Source organism: Poromitra crassiceps (assembly GCF_964638095.1).
Source record: "Poromitra crassiceps genome assembly, chromosome: 30".
Lineage (NCBI taxonomy): Eukaryota > Metazoa > Chordata > Actinopteri > Beryciformes > Melamphaidae > Poromitra > Poromitra crassiceps.
In genome coordinates this window covers 10,291,707-10,306,815 of record NC_139652.1, presented here as the reverse complement: position 1 = coordinate 10,306,815, position 15,109 = coordinate 10,291,707, and the positions used below count along the sequence as shown (strand labels likewise).

Here is a 15,109-nt window from a genome sequence, read left to right as displayed (position 1 = left end):
GGTAGTACAGACTTCACTTCATGTCAGCTGTCAGCCTGTCAATGCGGTTTGTTGCCACACAATAAACCAGCGGTTTGTTCCAAGCCAGAGCGATCCTTGACTCGCTCTCACACGGCAGCCAATCAGCGTTGAACAGCGAGCGACTGATGCCAGCGTATTTTTGCTCGAGTTGGAATATTTCATCTTGAGCGACGAGCGTATTTTCTCCCTGTCGCTCTGTCTCTGCCGCTCGGACGCCCAGCGATTATTCTCCCAGGCGAATATACGCTCAATCGCTCGTTTGCATTGATTTTGTATGTAAACTCGACGCCAGCGACCAACTTTAATAGGTCGGTGTGAACGCAGCTTAAGGAGCCGGCCTCAACACACCATGGGGCTGGGTAACATCCCACCACACCCCCAGATTTCACCCAGGAAAACGGAATGGCGTGCGCCGTGCGCACCACATACACAAGCGCCCGGCACCTGTGTGATCCGAAATGGAATAAACGAACCTAAACAGCAGGGCCTCCACCGATTGGTCCCTAAGAAGAGTTGCACAGATATTCAAAGGGAGGGAATGTGATAGATAATAAAAAAGAAGTATGACAAATAATGATATGTAAATTAGTCTTATTTTCCTGCTTGGCAGAAGTTGTGAGGATTTTAAAAAAAAAGAAGCTAAATTGTCAGATCATTGAGATAAATAATCCAGATTGAGGTTGATGATAATGGCTAAAGAGTGGGAGGGCAGGAAGGAGAGGAGGAGGAGAGAGATTCTAGGTCTCTGTCAGTCTGTGTCTTCTCTCAGTGGAGCCTCCTCTCTGTCAGTCTGTGTCTTCTCTCAGTGGAGCCTCCTCCTCAGGTCTCTGTCAGTCTGTGTCTTCTCTCAGTGGAGCCTCCTCCTCAGGTCTCTGTCAGTCTGTGTCTTCTCTCAGTGGAGCCTCCTCTCGCTCCTGTCCTCAAACCAGTTTCCATCAAAGCCTCAGCCGGTCCCGAGAGGCACAGAAACCATTTCAGATATCCATGTGCGTAAGAGAAGTTCTTCACATGTGAGCTCATTCACCATCACCGCCCTAAAAATAGACAACCCGAACAAAAAAAAATAGCCAATTGACGCAAGAGATTGTATCTGGAGCTATTTTGGACGACCCCGGTTATTTTTTCTAGCTTTTCTTTCCCCCACTCAAAATATTTGTGCAAATTCCAGACCAGGTTCACTATAAACCATCACAGCATGATGGACCAAATGCAAAAAAAAGAGAGTATATAATACTGTATATATATAGGTCAGCGAAACCGTTAACTGTTCCTACTGTATTTTCTAAAGTAGAAAGCACTAATACTTTTGGGGCTTTGCACGCAGATCACGTCGTTATCCGTCGTTAATTAGGTAACAAAACAAAACCCAATTGCACTTGGATGACTTGGCTCTGTTACTGCAGAAAACAATGGAAACTCTCTCAGCCCCTCCAGGCCTGTCTGAGCTGCTGACATTATCCACAGAGAGAGCAATGACGTGTTCATGGCGATCACTGATCACTGTCTAGCTTCATGTATATTATGTTCCAGGCTCTCAGGAATGTCCACTATGCGATCCGCACGTCTCGGTCAAGTCTCCGTATCGTTGAGGTATCTGGCTCGTGCTGCCGGGATTTGAAAAACGGCCTCGTCTCTTCTGTACGTTGTTGCAGTGGAATGTGGGATAGATCCCACTGGAAATAGAAACGTGACTGAGCGCGTGCAGCATGCATTATTAAGAGAGCTCATTGGTTATTAGTGTAATGATCAGCCACTGTGTCACTGGGTGAGATGTGGGGGGGGGGGGGTGGGGGGCGGGGCATGTCTTTGAAGTCTCAACAGACAAATGTGGCAGTGGGGTGCCAGACGCACTAATGCAAATGTAATGCTGATAAAAGCACAAGATTGCCTTGTACTTTTTTAAAATTGTACTATACTAGGCTTCTCGCGTGCCCGATGCCTAGGCTCGGCTGCTGCACGGCCTCGCCCGTAGCTCGGCCTCGCCTGCCCTGTTGGCGTGCGCGCGTGTGTTGCTCACTAAGTGTTATTGCATCAGTGATGTCACAATGCCTCCTTGTGTGTGCGTGTGTGTGTGCCCCATTATGATGTCACTGATGACATCAGTGTGTGTGTGTGCCCCCCTATGACATCACTAATCAGTCTTGGCACAATGTCTCCTTATGTGCGCGTGTGTGTGTGTGTGTGTGTGTGTGTGTGTGTGTGTGTGACATCACTGATGATCAGTCTTGTCATAATGCCTCCGTGTGTGTGTGTGTGTGTGTGTGTGTGTGTGTGTGTGCGCGTGCGTGCGTGCGTGTGTGCGTGCGTGCGTGCGCGCCCTTATGACATCACTGATGACATCACATCATTAGCTATCTTGATTTAAAAAATCCGGCTCTGTCAGTCAGGTCACCCGCACTGGTGCCCTTTACACCCCCTGAAAGTTTCAGCCCGATCGCACTTGAAACGGCGTAGCTGTGGCCGGACACAGAATTGAAACATACAAAACAAACATAAATATCGCTCCACATACTCAATTTTAGATTCTGTGGATTAAATGATCTTTTTCAGCACAAATTGGGTGCTTTGGCCACACCCCCTGGACTGGGATTGACTCTGATTGGGTGGAGCTGGTTCCAGGTCCTTAAGGCACCATGCAACGTGGCAGGGTCAAGCCATACTGTCATGGCAGTGAGAAGATAGCCAGAGTCTGCGTTTGAGCTTCTTCTTCAGTGTTTGTTCTTTCTGTAGCGTGACTGGTCTCCTCTGTGCAGGTGCTGGCCAGGAGGAAAGAGGGTTCTGGTAAGGTGAAGATCCTCCTGCACTGGACACCTGAAGACATGTGAGTGAAGCTTGACCGCCCTACACTATATATCTCTATGTACCATTCGTCAAGCCTGGCCTTTTTTCTCCCTCCTCGAGCAACAGTGGCGTTTACATGCACATATGATGCCTATCTATCTAGTAGTGTATGTGTGTACCTGTCTCTGACAGATCCTCTTTCCATCCACTCCTGTACTCAACACGCCCACCTTTCCTTTACGCCAGGACTCACTGTCTATAAATCTCCCCAATGTTCCTCTCCTGGCTGAGCTAATATTTATAGTGGATAGCTCCCAGTGCGAGGAGCCCAGGTCCCCTTCCAGTCCACAGTCCACACCCCTGCCCAGGTCCCCTTCCAGTCCACAATCCACACTCCTGCCCAGGTCCCCTTCCAGTCCACACTCCTGCCCAGGTCCCCTTCCAGTCCACAGTCCACACCCCTGCCCAGGTCCCCTTCCAGTCCACACTCCTGCCCAGGTCCCCTTCCAGTCCACAGTCCACACCCCTGCCCAGGTCCCCTTCCAGTCCACAGTCCACACCACTGCCCAGGTCCCCTTCCAGTCCACAGTCCACACCACTGCCCAGGTCCCCTTCCAGTCCACAGCCCTGCCCAGGTCCCCTTCCAGTCCACAGTCCTGCCCAGGTCCCCTTCCAGTCCACAGTCCTGCCCAGGTCCCCTTCCAGTCCACAGTCCACACCCCTGCCAGTCCACAATCCACACTCCTGCCCAGGTCCCATTCCAGTCCACAGGGAGAGAGAGTAAAGGTAAAGTCTCACTGATTGTCACACAATGTGTGAAATTTGTTCTCCGCATTTGACCCATCCCCTGGGGGAGCGGTGAGCAGCAGCGTGCGCTGCGCTCGGGAATCATATGGTGATCTAACCCCCCAATTCCAACCCTTTGATGCTGAATGCCAAGCAGGGAGGCAAATGGGTCCCATTTTTATAGTCTTTGGTATGACTCGGCCGGGGATCGAACTCACGACCTCCCAGTCTCAGGGCGGACACTCAGACCACAAGGCCACCGAGCTGGTGACGAAGAGGAGAGGAGAGGAGGAGCAGCGCGGAGATGAAGAGAAAGACTCGGGGCATTATCAAGGAGAGAAGGAAGGAGGTGGAAGAGAGAGAGAAGAGATGGCGGGTGTGGGCGGGGCATGGAGATACAGAGATGGTGGGGGTGGGCGATGCATGGAGATACAGAGAGCAAAGACAGCACCGGGATGATGCAACGTGAAGTACATCGCAGCCGACAGCATCCGAAGAACATGTATCTAAAGCCCCGCCCCCACCACCCCACCCCTCTCTCGCCCCTCCTTCCCACCTCTCTCTCTCTTTTTGTCCCCCTCTGCTCTGCTACACCTCTGCACTCCCCTCCTCACCCCACATGTGCTGCTGTCTGAATCAGGCCCAGAGAGAGAGAGAGAGAGAGAGAGAAAGAGAGAGAGAGAGAGAGAGAGAGAGAGAGAGAGAGAGAGAGAGAGAAGAGAGAGGAGAGAGAGAGAGAGAGAGAGAGAGAGAGAGAGAGAGAGAGAGAGAGAGAGAGAGAGAGAGAGAGAGAGAGAGAGAGGTGACCTGGGGAAAAGTCCTGGGATGAATCCCAACCAGAGAGACAGAGATGGAGATGGATGGAGAGAGATAGAGGCAGGATGGATCATGGAAAGAAGGGGGGGGGCAGACGGAGGAGGGAGGAGAGGGAGATACGGGAGGGGGGAGCGAAATGAGAGAGAGAGAGGGTGGGAGAGACTGAGAAATGTGAGGATGGGAGGAGGTGAGGGAGGGAGGGGGGGGGGGGGGGGTCATGCTGATGGCTTCTACTGTGAGGCTGGCTGCATTATCCCCTTACAGCACTAACTTTACCACTTCCACTCAGGAGATTGAAGTGTGTGTGTGTGTATCTGTGTGTCTGTGTGTGATCAGCAGTGAGAATGTGGATAGTCACATGTATTAATGTATGTGAATGTGGATAGTCACATGTATTAATGTATGTATGGAGCAATGCCTTCACATTGTGACTGGTACTCATGAACTCCGTTTGGCTTAATGAATAACTGTGACGAACGAACACCTCTGAACATGAACCCAGCAGCAGCTCACCAGAGAGGGAGGCAGGCCCATGCTCGCTGTCCTGGACCCCCTACACGCTGTTCAATAACAAACAGTAGAATACGCACAGACAGTCAAGTCCCTTCAGCAACCAAATTTAAATAAAGTACAAAATAAGAATTATTATTAATACTAGTAGTAGTAGTAGTAATGATCATGATTGTATTCTGAAAGTGTGCATAATTAACAACGTTTAACGCTGTTGCAAACTCATGGAAGTAACAAAAGAAGGTTGGTGTTTCGACCCCCGGCTCCTCCTTAGGCAAGGTAGGGGTACCCCAGATTGCTCCGACGATGGTGCCAGCACGCTGCCATCGCTGTATGAATGAATGAGTGTGAATCAATGTAGGCGATGTGTTGTAAAGCGCCTTGACTGGTCGCGCTAGAGTAGAAAAGCGCAATATAAATGCAGTCCATTTAGCATTTAGCAAAGTTTAAAAGGACATAGGACTTCTCCCGGAGTCATTTCTTGCTGAGGTCTAAACACATATCATGTACGGTAAGCTGTTTTATATTCCGCGTGCCGTGCTGCTTCTGTGACAAACATATTGCTCCTGCCACCACCGCTGGGAGCTTCAAGGCCTGGAGCCAGCCATCAATCCAGGCTCCACTACTCTGGCACCCGCCCCACAGAGGTCTCACTCACAATATACATTTGTGCCTCATAAAGAAGGCGGCCAAATAACAGTCTCCTGTGGAAAATAAAATCAAGACATTTGTCTTGATTTGGCTTTGCTGTGACTGAATGGAGTCTTTGGGTGGAGAATGTGTGATGATGGTTGGTTTTGGTCTTTTAAAAAGCTGTGTGTGTGTGTGTGTGTGTGTGTGTGTGTGTGTGTGTGTGTGTGTGTGTGTGTGTGCGCACACATGCATGTGTGTGCGCGCACACATGCATGTGTGTGCGCGCACACATGCATGTGTGTGTGTTTGTATGACACGCATCTGTGTGACATGCAGACCTGCTCCCCTCCCAGTGCAGCTCTCCTGTGTGACATTTTAATTATTTAGCAGTTTGAGTTCATCACATCAAATTTAGGTTTGACAGTCATGGCAAAAGTCATGAGAATCAATTCGATTTTAGAGTGTATTTTCTCGGCGCGGACTGTGTGGGCGTGTCCCGTCTGCAGCAGGGAAATTTCCCTCTCTCTCTCTCTCGGAGGAGACCTCTCTCTCCGTTAACGGAGAGAGTTAACGTTAACGGAGAGAGAGGGAGAGAAGGAAAGAGAGATGGGGGTGTGTGTGTGTGTGTGTGTGTGTGTGTGTGTGTGTGTGTGTGTGTGTGTGTTCGCGCGTTGCTCCGCGCATAGCGTACTGACAGAGAGGAAGAGATCTCTGCTCTGCCGCTGCGAGTGCACAGCGCTACAGTGTGTGTGTGCGCGTGTGCGTGCATGCGTGTGTGTGATTCGATTAAATCTTATGACGTGATAAGATCATGCATTTTAGCACCGCGCGCACCGCTCTCTTCAATGAGGAAATGGAAATCCAGACCTTGTAGAAAAGTGTCGATTTTTGGGGTTAGGGTTGAAAGTAATGTAAACCACTTTCTGAGGCACACAATTACTCACATAAGACCCTAAATCTAATAGTTAGAAGGTTTTTGTGGATTTTGGTTTCCAGCGACTTTAATAACTCATCACCACCACATCACACTCTGACAGGTTTACATTGACTTTGGAGTGGAATGTACAGTACACACACACACACACACACTCACACACACACACACACACACACACACACACACACACACACACACACACACACACACACACACACACACACACACACACACACACATGTTTACTGTGTGTTTAATGCTCAGCAGGTCCTCCTCTGTCATTGGAGGATTGCCTCGCCCGAGGACACTAACTCACGCCTAAACCAAACTGTAATGCTACTTTGAGCAGGACTGGTTCTCGTCTTCCCACTGCCTTCCCCCCCCCGCCATTAAAGAGGAAAGAGATATTACAGCCACCCAATAAAGAATAAAGCAACTTTTCAAACAGCTTTCGCCAAAGAGCCTTCCTCTACACTGGTCTGGCACGGTCGGCAATACGATTTTAGTCGACTAAGGCCATGTCCACACGGAGACGGAAGCAATCTTTTTTTTTTTTCGTTTCAGAAAGGTTTTCCATAAACATGGAATCGTTTCAAGAAATGTGTGTATCCACATGAAACCACTGAAACCGCTGTAGAATATATGCCGGTAAGTGGTGCTGTAATGCTGCCACAAAGTACACCAAAAACAGAGAATAAGACAATCTCGTCAATAATGGCATACAACCTCTAGGGGCGCACAGTCTATAATGTGTATCTCACTGTAGCGAGCAACTTAAACCCTTGGCTTTGCGGGGAGGTTTGCCATGTCGATGAATAAAATGATTAAACATATACAGGCAAATGCAGAGCTGTTCAGCAGGGCTGATGGTCTCCCTGTAGCCTACAATATAGAACGTTAAAGGCCGGCTTTTCCGTGGGGGATATGAATATATATTAAATCTCACGCCCCTAAGGTTTTCGAATCCGTTGAAATTTTTGAAATTGGAGGTTTACTCACAGAGATATCAACCGAAATCCACTCTGTGTGTGTGGGGGGGGGGGTGGTGGGGGGGAGGTGCGGGTGCGGGGACTCGAAATACTACATTTCCCACAATGCACTGGGCTCGCGTGGCCTTCGTTTTCATGCCCACCCCTCAGGCATTGGGCTGATATCAAACACCAGTAGGTGGCGGTAATGCACATATATGTTTGCCAACCGCCATAAAACTCAAAGAAGAAGAAGAAGAAGGCTTCGACAATAAAACATACAGAAATAAATCGAAAATAAAATTGCCTCCAAATTGCACCAAATTTAAACGGTAGTATATATGTCGGGAGATGTCTTCATAAAAAAAAATTCATGCATTTTAAGGCATTTTCGTAGGAGTTACGCACATCTGATGTTGTAACTATTTTCTGTAAAAATGTGTAAAAACGGGTACATTGCTCAGCGTTGATTTCGTTACTTCAACCCACCTACTACTAGATGTAAAATTTGACGAGCTTTCCAATGCCGCCAGTCCCGTGTCTGTCCGTGCTTCCGTTCCCGAGATTGGTCTCTTTGAAAGGAACTATGGGAAGCTAATATTAGCTACAGCAGGCTTGGCGGTTGAAAAAGATGGCTGCCTTTTCGTTTTTGTTGAAGACCTCTGAAGGGGCGTGGAGGACCTCTAGAGGCGGGACCATGGCTCACAACAGTTGTAGTTCATAGGTGCACGACTTCCGCAAGGCGGACTTGGGCCAGATGACGCGAAACGCGTCGGCTGGCCCAAAAAATATGTGAGAGATGCTTGATATCTCTGGGAGTGAAGCTCCAATTTCAAAAATTTCAACGGATTCGAAAACCTTAGGGGCGTGAGATTTAATATATATTCATATCCCCCACGGTAAAGCCTTCCTTTAACTATCGGTGACGTTCCTGATATCATCCACTTCCATGATCTTTAGACATGTTGCGAACATATCCCAGCGTATTGGCCGCTCCTGCACATCACAGCACAGGCTAAATGATGCAACATAAATATACATTATATAAACTCATGGCATAAATGTGTTTTTATTGAAAAAGTCGGTCAAGTAAGCTCAAGTCTTGTTGGAGTGGACACGAGCGGACATCACAGACATCACAGTGCAACCGTCTGTTCCTCAGCCCCACTTCCCTATTCACGTTGTATTTGCGAGGGCTATATATAGGGCAAGCCGAGTATGTCGGTTACACTCAGGGTTTACATTTCATTTCATTTCATTTTGTCCAATATTAAAATATTCCAGAATTGCATGTTGTATTAAAAATAAATATAATTTCTATCTAACACGTTAAGCCTGATTTTGTTTGTGTTATTGTAATAGGAAATTGGGAAATATCCGATGAAGGGAGGGGAGGGGTGGATGGGAAGAGTCAGCTGTGTGGAGCCCTGAGGATGTTGTACACGCTGTTCTCCGTGTCCTCCACTTGTTGCTGACGGTGGTAATAGAGGAGCATTATATTTTGCTGCAAGATCCCCAACAGGCTCAGTAGCTGCTCTAGCACGAACGCTACTGCCATGATTGTTATTGTTGCTGGTGGAGAGAGGTGGGGCTATGGCGTCATCGGTTCAGGAAAGATGCGTATGGGTTGTAAACACGGAAATGCAAGGGTGGCGTCTTCAGATTTAATCACTCTGGGACCCGGTTTCAAAAATTAGTGTATACTCCCAGAACGTATACTCCCAGAACGCTGGGTCCGTCTGGACAAAACGTCTATACGAGAATAAACTTTAGCGGATACACCTAAACTCGTCTCCGTGTGGACATGGCATAAATCTACCGTAGATTTAGTCGAAAATCTAACGGGCTTAGTTAAAGTGTAATGCATTGTTTAAATGTTTCTCTAGAATTTCCAAACTCACTGGAGAGATGTTATTATGCAGTGATATTAAGGTTTGAACGTGCAGTACAGACACAGATTTAACTGTTTAACTTCTTCTGTTGTTCCGATTGGATCTCTCTCCAATCCATCCCTCCCTAACATTTTTGTCTCGTTTTTATTCGTTGACGAAAATGTCAATAGATTTCCTCATAGTTCTTGTCATCGCAGCTTTGTTTTTATTTTGTTAGCATCTAGTTTTCACCAGGGAAAAAGGCTTGTTTTAGTCTAGTTTTAGCTTTAGTGCACGAAATTAACACTGATGTGCGTTAGTTTCCCTATCTTTAAAATCTATCAACACAACACAAACAATACCTCCATATCTTATCTCTCATTAAAATTGGGTGGCAGTGTCTCTCACGAATGTGATGTCATCATCGGTGATATCACTCAACCAACTGTGATTGCTCAACTGTGATGTCATGTCACTCGGGCAGTTGTGATGTCATGGCGCATCATCTCCAGAGTCTCCAGCCTAGGAATCGAGAGCGTTCCTAGTAGGTTAAAACCTAGTCTCAACGCCACACCCATGAGAGTTCTTACGCTGATACACTACATTACTGCATGCTGCAGATCTCCCTCTGGGTCTGGGACACTTTCCCTCAGAGGGCTGGTTATGGGAGGGAACCGTTCACTTGACCAGTCATATGCCAGTAATGGATTCAGTCCTGTCCAATCAGTAACGACTTTGCGATCAGACGACACGGGAGGCGCAGCCCATTTTTTGACCCGCTCTCTCATCGGTGCTACAACCTGTCACTCATTCAGTTTCAACCCGCCTTCAAAACCAGCAGGGGCTGTTAACTGATACAGACTCACTTATGTAGTATGCGGAGCGCAGTGATTCAACGTAATATTTGAGTCTGGGAAGAGACTAGTTAAAACCTGGTTAAAACACACAGTTAACTGGACATGTTTTAGCAGATTAACCAGATGTCTCTTGCCATCATTTCCTCCATGCTCAAGTACTCTCACAAGCGCATGACCATTCTCTCTATTTCTCCATTGTCCTTTCTTTTTCCTACTTTCTACTACTTGTATTCTTTTCCCTCTTTCCAAACAGGAAACCTGCTGAGAAGACTCTTTTCACACTTTATTTTTTAACTGTGGCAATAAAATGTTCAATTGTGTTGTGTGTTTTAACATTTTGTTACTGCTAGGGATGTCACGATACTAGAATTTCTACTTTCGATACCGACACCCAGGAAAATAACGATACTCGATGCCATTTTCGATACCACACCGGGGGGGATGACAACACATCAAGAGACATACAAAATAAACAAAGACAGATGCACGTTTCTCCATCATCTAGGCCTGATCAAACTCATTAAAAACTTTGCCCTTACACAGCAGATTACCCCTGCTCTAGTCATCAGCCTATCATAACACAGCAGATGACCCCTGCTCTAGTCATCAGCCTATCAGAACACAGCAGATTACACCTGCTCTAGTCATCAGCCTATCATAACACAGCAGATTACCCCTGCTCTAGTCATCAGCCTATCATAACACAGCAGATTACACCTGCTCTAGTCATCAGAATATCATAACACAGCAGATTACACCTGCTCTAGTCATCAGCCTATCATAACACAGCAGATTACACCTGCTCTAGTCATCAGCCTATCATAACACAGCAGATTACACCTGCTCTAGTCATCAGCCTGTCATAACACAGCAGATTACACCTGCTCTAGTCATCAGCCTATCATAACACAGCAGATTACACCTGCTCTAGTCATCAGCCTATCATAACACAGCAGATTACACCTGCTCTAGTCATCAGCCTATCATAACACAGCAGATTACCCCTGCTCTAGTCATCAGCCTATCAAAACACAGCAGATTACACCTGCTCTAGTCATCAGCCTATCACAACACAGCAGTTTACCCCTGCTCTAGTCATCAGCCTATCATAACACAGCAGATTACCCCTGCTCTAGTCATCAGCCTATCAGAACACAGCAGATTACCCCTGCTCCAGTCATCAGCCTATCACAACACAGCAGATTACACCTGCTCTAGTCATCAGCCTATCACAACACAGCAGATTACCCCTGCTCTAGTCATCAGCCTATCAGAATACTTTGAAGTTGTTGAAGCAAAAGATACCCACCAATGATGACAGGGAGAGAGAAATCAGTGGTATGGTTGAGTTTTCATGAAGAGAAAGCACTGCTGATATTGATACAGTTGCAACTGAGTATTGTATCCATTTAAACTTTTTAGTATTGACTTTTATCGATACTATCGATATTTTTGACAACCCTAGTTACTGCACCCTGCTGTGTTTTTAGTTTGTATCAATAAATAAAGGCATAGTGAGTGTAATGTCAGTGTAGAATTATGTTGAGGAGCAGTAGTCACTTATCAGATGGGCCAGTCCATTTCTGTTGAAGCACAGGGGTGTTGGGAGTTAGGCTTTTTGCCTACAAATCATTAGCCTCTGGGCTCTGCTCTCCCATTGTTGTGTTCTTGCTCTATAACTCCTACACTTTTTGTAACACTTGCATGCATGTCATTAACCGTGTGTGTGTGTGTGTGTGTGTGTGTGTGTGTGTGTGTGTGTGTGTGTGTGTGTGTGTGTGTGTGTGTGTGTGTGTGTGTTCACTAGCAGGCCGCACACACACACACACACACACACACACACACACACACACACACACACACACACAAATTCCCATGAATGATCCTGATTCACATCTGCAGTAGTGTACAAATCAAACTTGGGTCATATGCTGTATGCAAATAATTCTTACCTGATGACTTCCAGATGGGTTGGATTTCACCCATCAGGACAGTTGAGATTCAGGTAAATTTCAAGTACACTGCTGTGATTGTCTCAACTTTGTGATACTCATTGAATTGTCCTGTATGGCAAACCCCACCCATCTGGTACGTACTGTAGGAGAAAACAACCCACAAAACTATCCTTTTACCCAGTTCGGCTGCAAATTGTACAATCACTTTATTAAGCTACCTTTATCATTCTCAGTGTTTTTCCCTTCTCTCCCTCTACCTCTCTCGCTTTCTCCTTCTTCCCTCTCTCAATGTCTCTCTGTCTCTTTTGTCATCTGTCTCTGCACACACAGTACAGTGTTAAATGTCTCTGCACACACAGTACAGTGTTAAATGTCTCTGCACAGAGTACAGTGTTAAATGTCTCTGCACACAGTACAGTGTTAAATGTCTCTGCACACACAGTACAGTGTTAAATGTCTCTGCACACACAGTACAGTGTTAAATGTCTCTGCACACACAGTACAGTGTTAAATGTCTCTGCACACAGTACAGTGTTAAATGTCTCTGCACACAGTACAGTGTTAAATGTCTCTGCACACACAGTACAGTGTTAAATGTCTCTGCACACAGTACAGTGTTAAATGTCTCTGCACACAGTACAGTGTTAAATGTCTCTGCACACACAGCACAGTGTTAAATGTCTCTGCACACAGTACAGTGTTAAATGTCTCTGCACACACAGTACAGTGTTAAATGTCTCTGCACACACAGTACAGTGTTAAATGTCTCTTCACACACAGCACAGTGTTAAATGTCTCTGCACACACAGCACAGTGTTAAATGTCTCTTCACACACAGCACAGTGTTAAATGTCTCTGCACACACAGCACAGTGTTAAATGTCTCTGCACACACAGTACAGTGTTAAATGTCTCTGCACACAGTACAGTGTTAAATGTCTCTGCACACACAGTACAGTGTTAAATGTCTCTGCACACACAGTACAGTGTTAAATGTCTCTGCACACACAGTACAGTGTTAAATGTCTCTGCACACACAGTACAGTGTTAAATGTCTCTGCACACAGTACAGTGTTAAATGTCTCTGCACACACAGTACAGTGTTAAATGTCTCTACACACAGTACAGTGTTAAATGTCTCTGCACACACAGTACAGTGTTAAATGTCTCTGCACACAGTACAGTGTTAAATGTCTCTGCACACAGTACAGTGTTAAATGTCTCTGCACACACAGTACAGTGTTAAATGTATCTGCACACACAGTACAGTGTTAAATGTCTCTGCACACACAGTACAGTGTTAAATGTCTCTGCACACACAGTACAGTGTTAAATGTCTCTGCACACAGTACAGTGTTAAATGTCTCTGCACACACAGTACAGTGTTAAATGTCTCTGCACACAGTACAGTGTTAAATGTCTCTGCACACACAGTACAGTGTTAAATGTCTCTGCACACACAGTACAGTGTTAAATGTCTCTGCACACACAGTACAGTGTTAAATGTCTCTGCACACACAGTACAGTGTTAAATGTCTCTGCACACAGTACAGTGTTAAATGTCTCTGCACACACAGTACAGTGTTAAATGTCTCTGCACACACAGTACAGTGTTAAATGTCTCTGCACACAGTACAGTGTTAAATGTCTCTGCACACACAGTACAGTGTTAAATGTCTCTGCACACACAGTACAGTGTTAAATGTCTCTGCACACAGTACAGTGTTAAATGTCTCTGCACACACAGTACAGTGTTAAATGTCTCTGCACACACAGTACAGTGTTAAATGTCTCTGCACACAGTACAGTGTTAAATGTCTCTGCACACACAGTACAGTGTTAAATGTCTCTGCACACAGTACAGTGTTACATGTCTCTGCACACAGTACAGTGTTAAATGTCTCTGCACACAGTACAGTGTTAAATGTCTCTGCATACACAGTACAGTGTTAAATGTCTCTGCACACAGTACAGTGTTAAATGTCTCTGCACACACAGTACAGTGGTAAATGTCTCTGCACACACAGTACAGTGTTAAATGTCTCTGCACACACAGTACAGTGGTAAATGTCTCTGCACACACAGTACAGTGGTAAATGTCTCTGCACACACAGTACAGTGTTAAATGTCTCTGCACACAGTACAGTGTTAAATGTCTCTGCACACAGTACAGTGTTAAATGTCTCTGCACACACAGTACAGTGTTAAATGTCTCTGCACACACAGTACAGTGTTAAATGTCTCTGCACACACAGTACAGTGTTAAATGTCTCTGCACACAGTACAGTGTTAAATGTATCTGCACACAGTACAGTGCTGAATGTGTGAATGTATAATGTGTGAAATGCTACCTGCACGCCGGCCCGCTGAATGGGCTGACTAGGCGTGTGAGTGAGTGATTTGGCTGGCCGGTTGCCTGCCTGCTGTGTGTGTGTGTGTGTGTGTGTGTGTGTGTGTGTGTGTGTGTGTGTGTGTGTGTGTGTGTGTGTGTGTGTGTGTGTGTGTGTGTGTGTGTGTGTGTGTGTGTGTGTGTGTGTGTGTGCGTGCGTGCGTGCGTGCGTGCGTGCGTGCGTGTGTGTGTGCGCATGCGTGCGTGTGCATGTGTGTGTGTCTGTATCTCTGGGGGCTCCTGTGATGACGCACATGGTGACGGGGGGAATGCTGGGGGTGGAGAGGGAGGGGGGCTGGAGGAGGGAGGGGAGGGGCAGTCGACTCGCTAAGCTCTTTGTTTCTCTCTCTCTCTGCACCGCGCCTCGCTCGCTCACTCACCTCACCTCCTCTCTGCACCGCGCCTCGCTCACTCACTCACCTCACCTCCTCTCTGCACCGCGCCTCACTCGCTCCCTCACCTCACCTCCTCTCTGCACCGCGCCTCACTCGCTCCCTCACCTCACCTCCTCTCTGCACCGTGCCTCGCTCGCTCCCTCACCTCACCTCCTCTCTGCACCGTGCCTCACTCGCTCCCTCACCTCACC

General features: G+C 46.8%; 1 protein-coding gene across 2 annotated transcripts in view; it reads left to right on the top strand.

Annotated features, from left to right (window-relative positions):
• The window catches only part of aebp2 (AE binding protein 2), a 56,672-nt gene that overhangs the window by 26,848 nt on the left and 14,715 nt on the right, over positions 1-15,109 (top strand). For both annotated transcript variants that reach the window (XM_083662915.1, XM_083662914.1), the window contains exon 6: positions 2,775-2,842. In XM_083662915.1, coding sequence (XP_083519041.1) covers positions 2,775-2,842 — 68 coding nt within the window. The remainder of the gene's footprint in view (positions 1-2,774; positions 2,843-15,109) is intronic.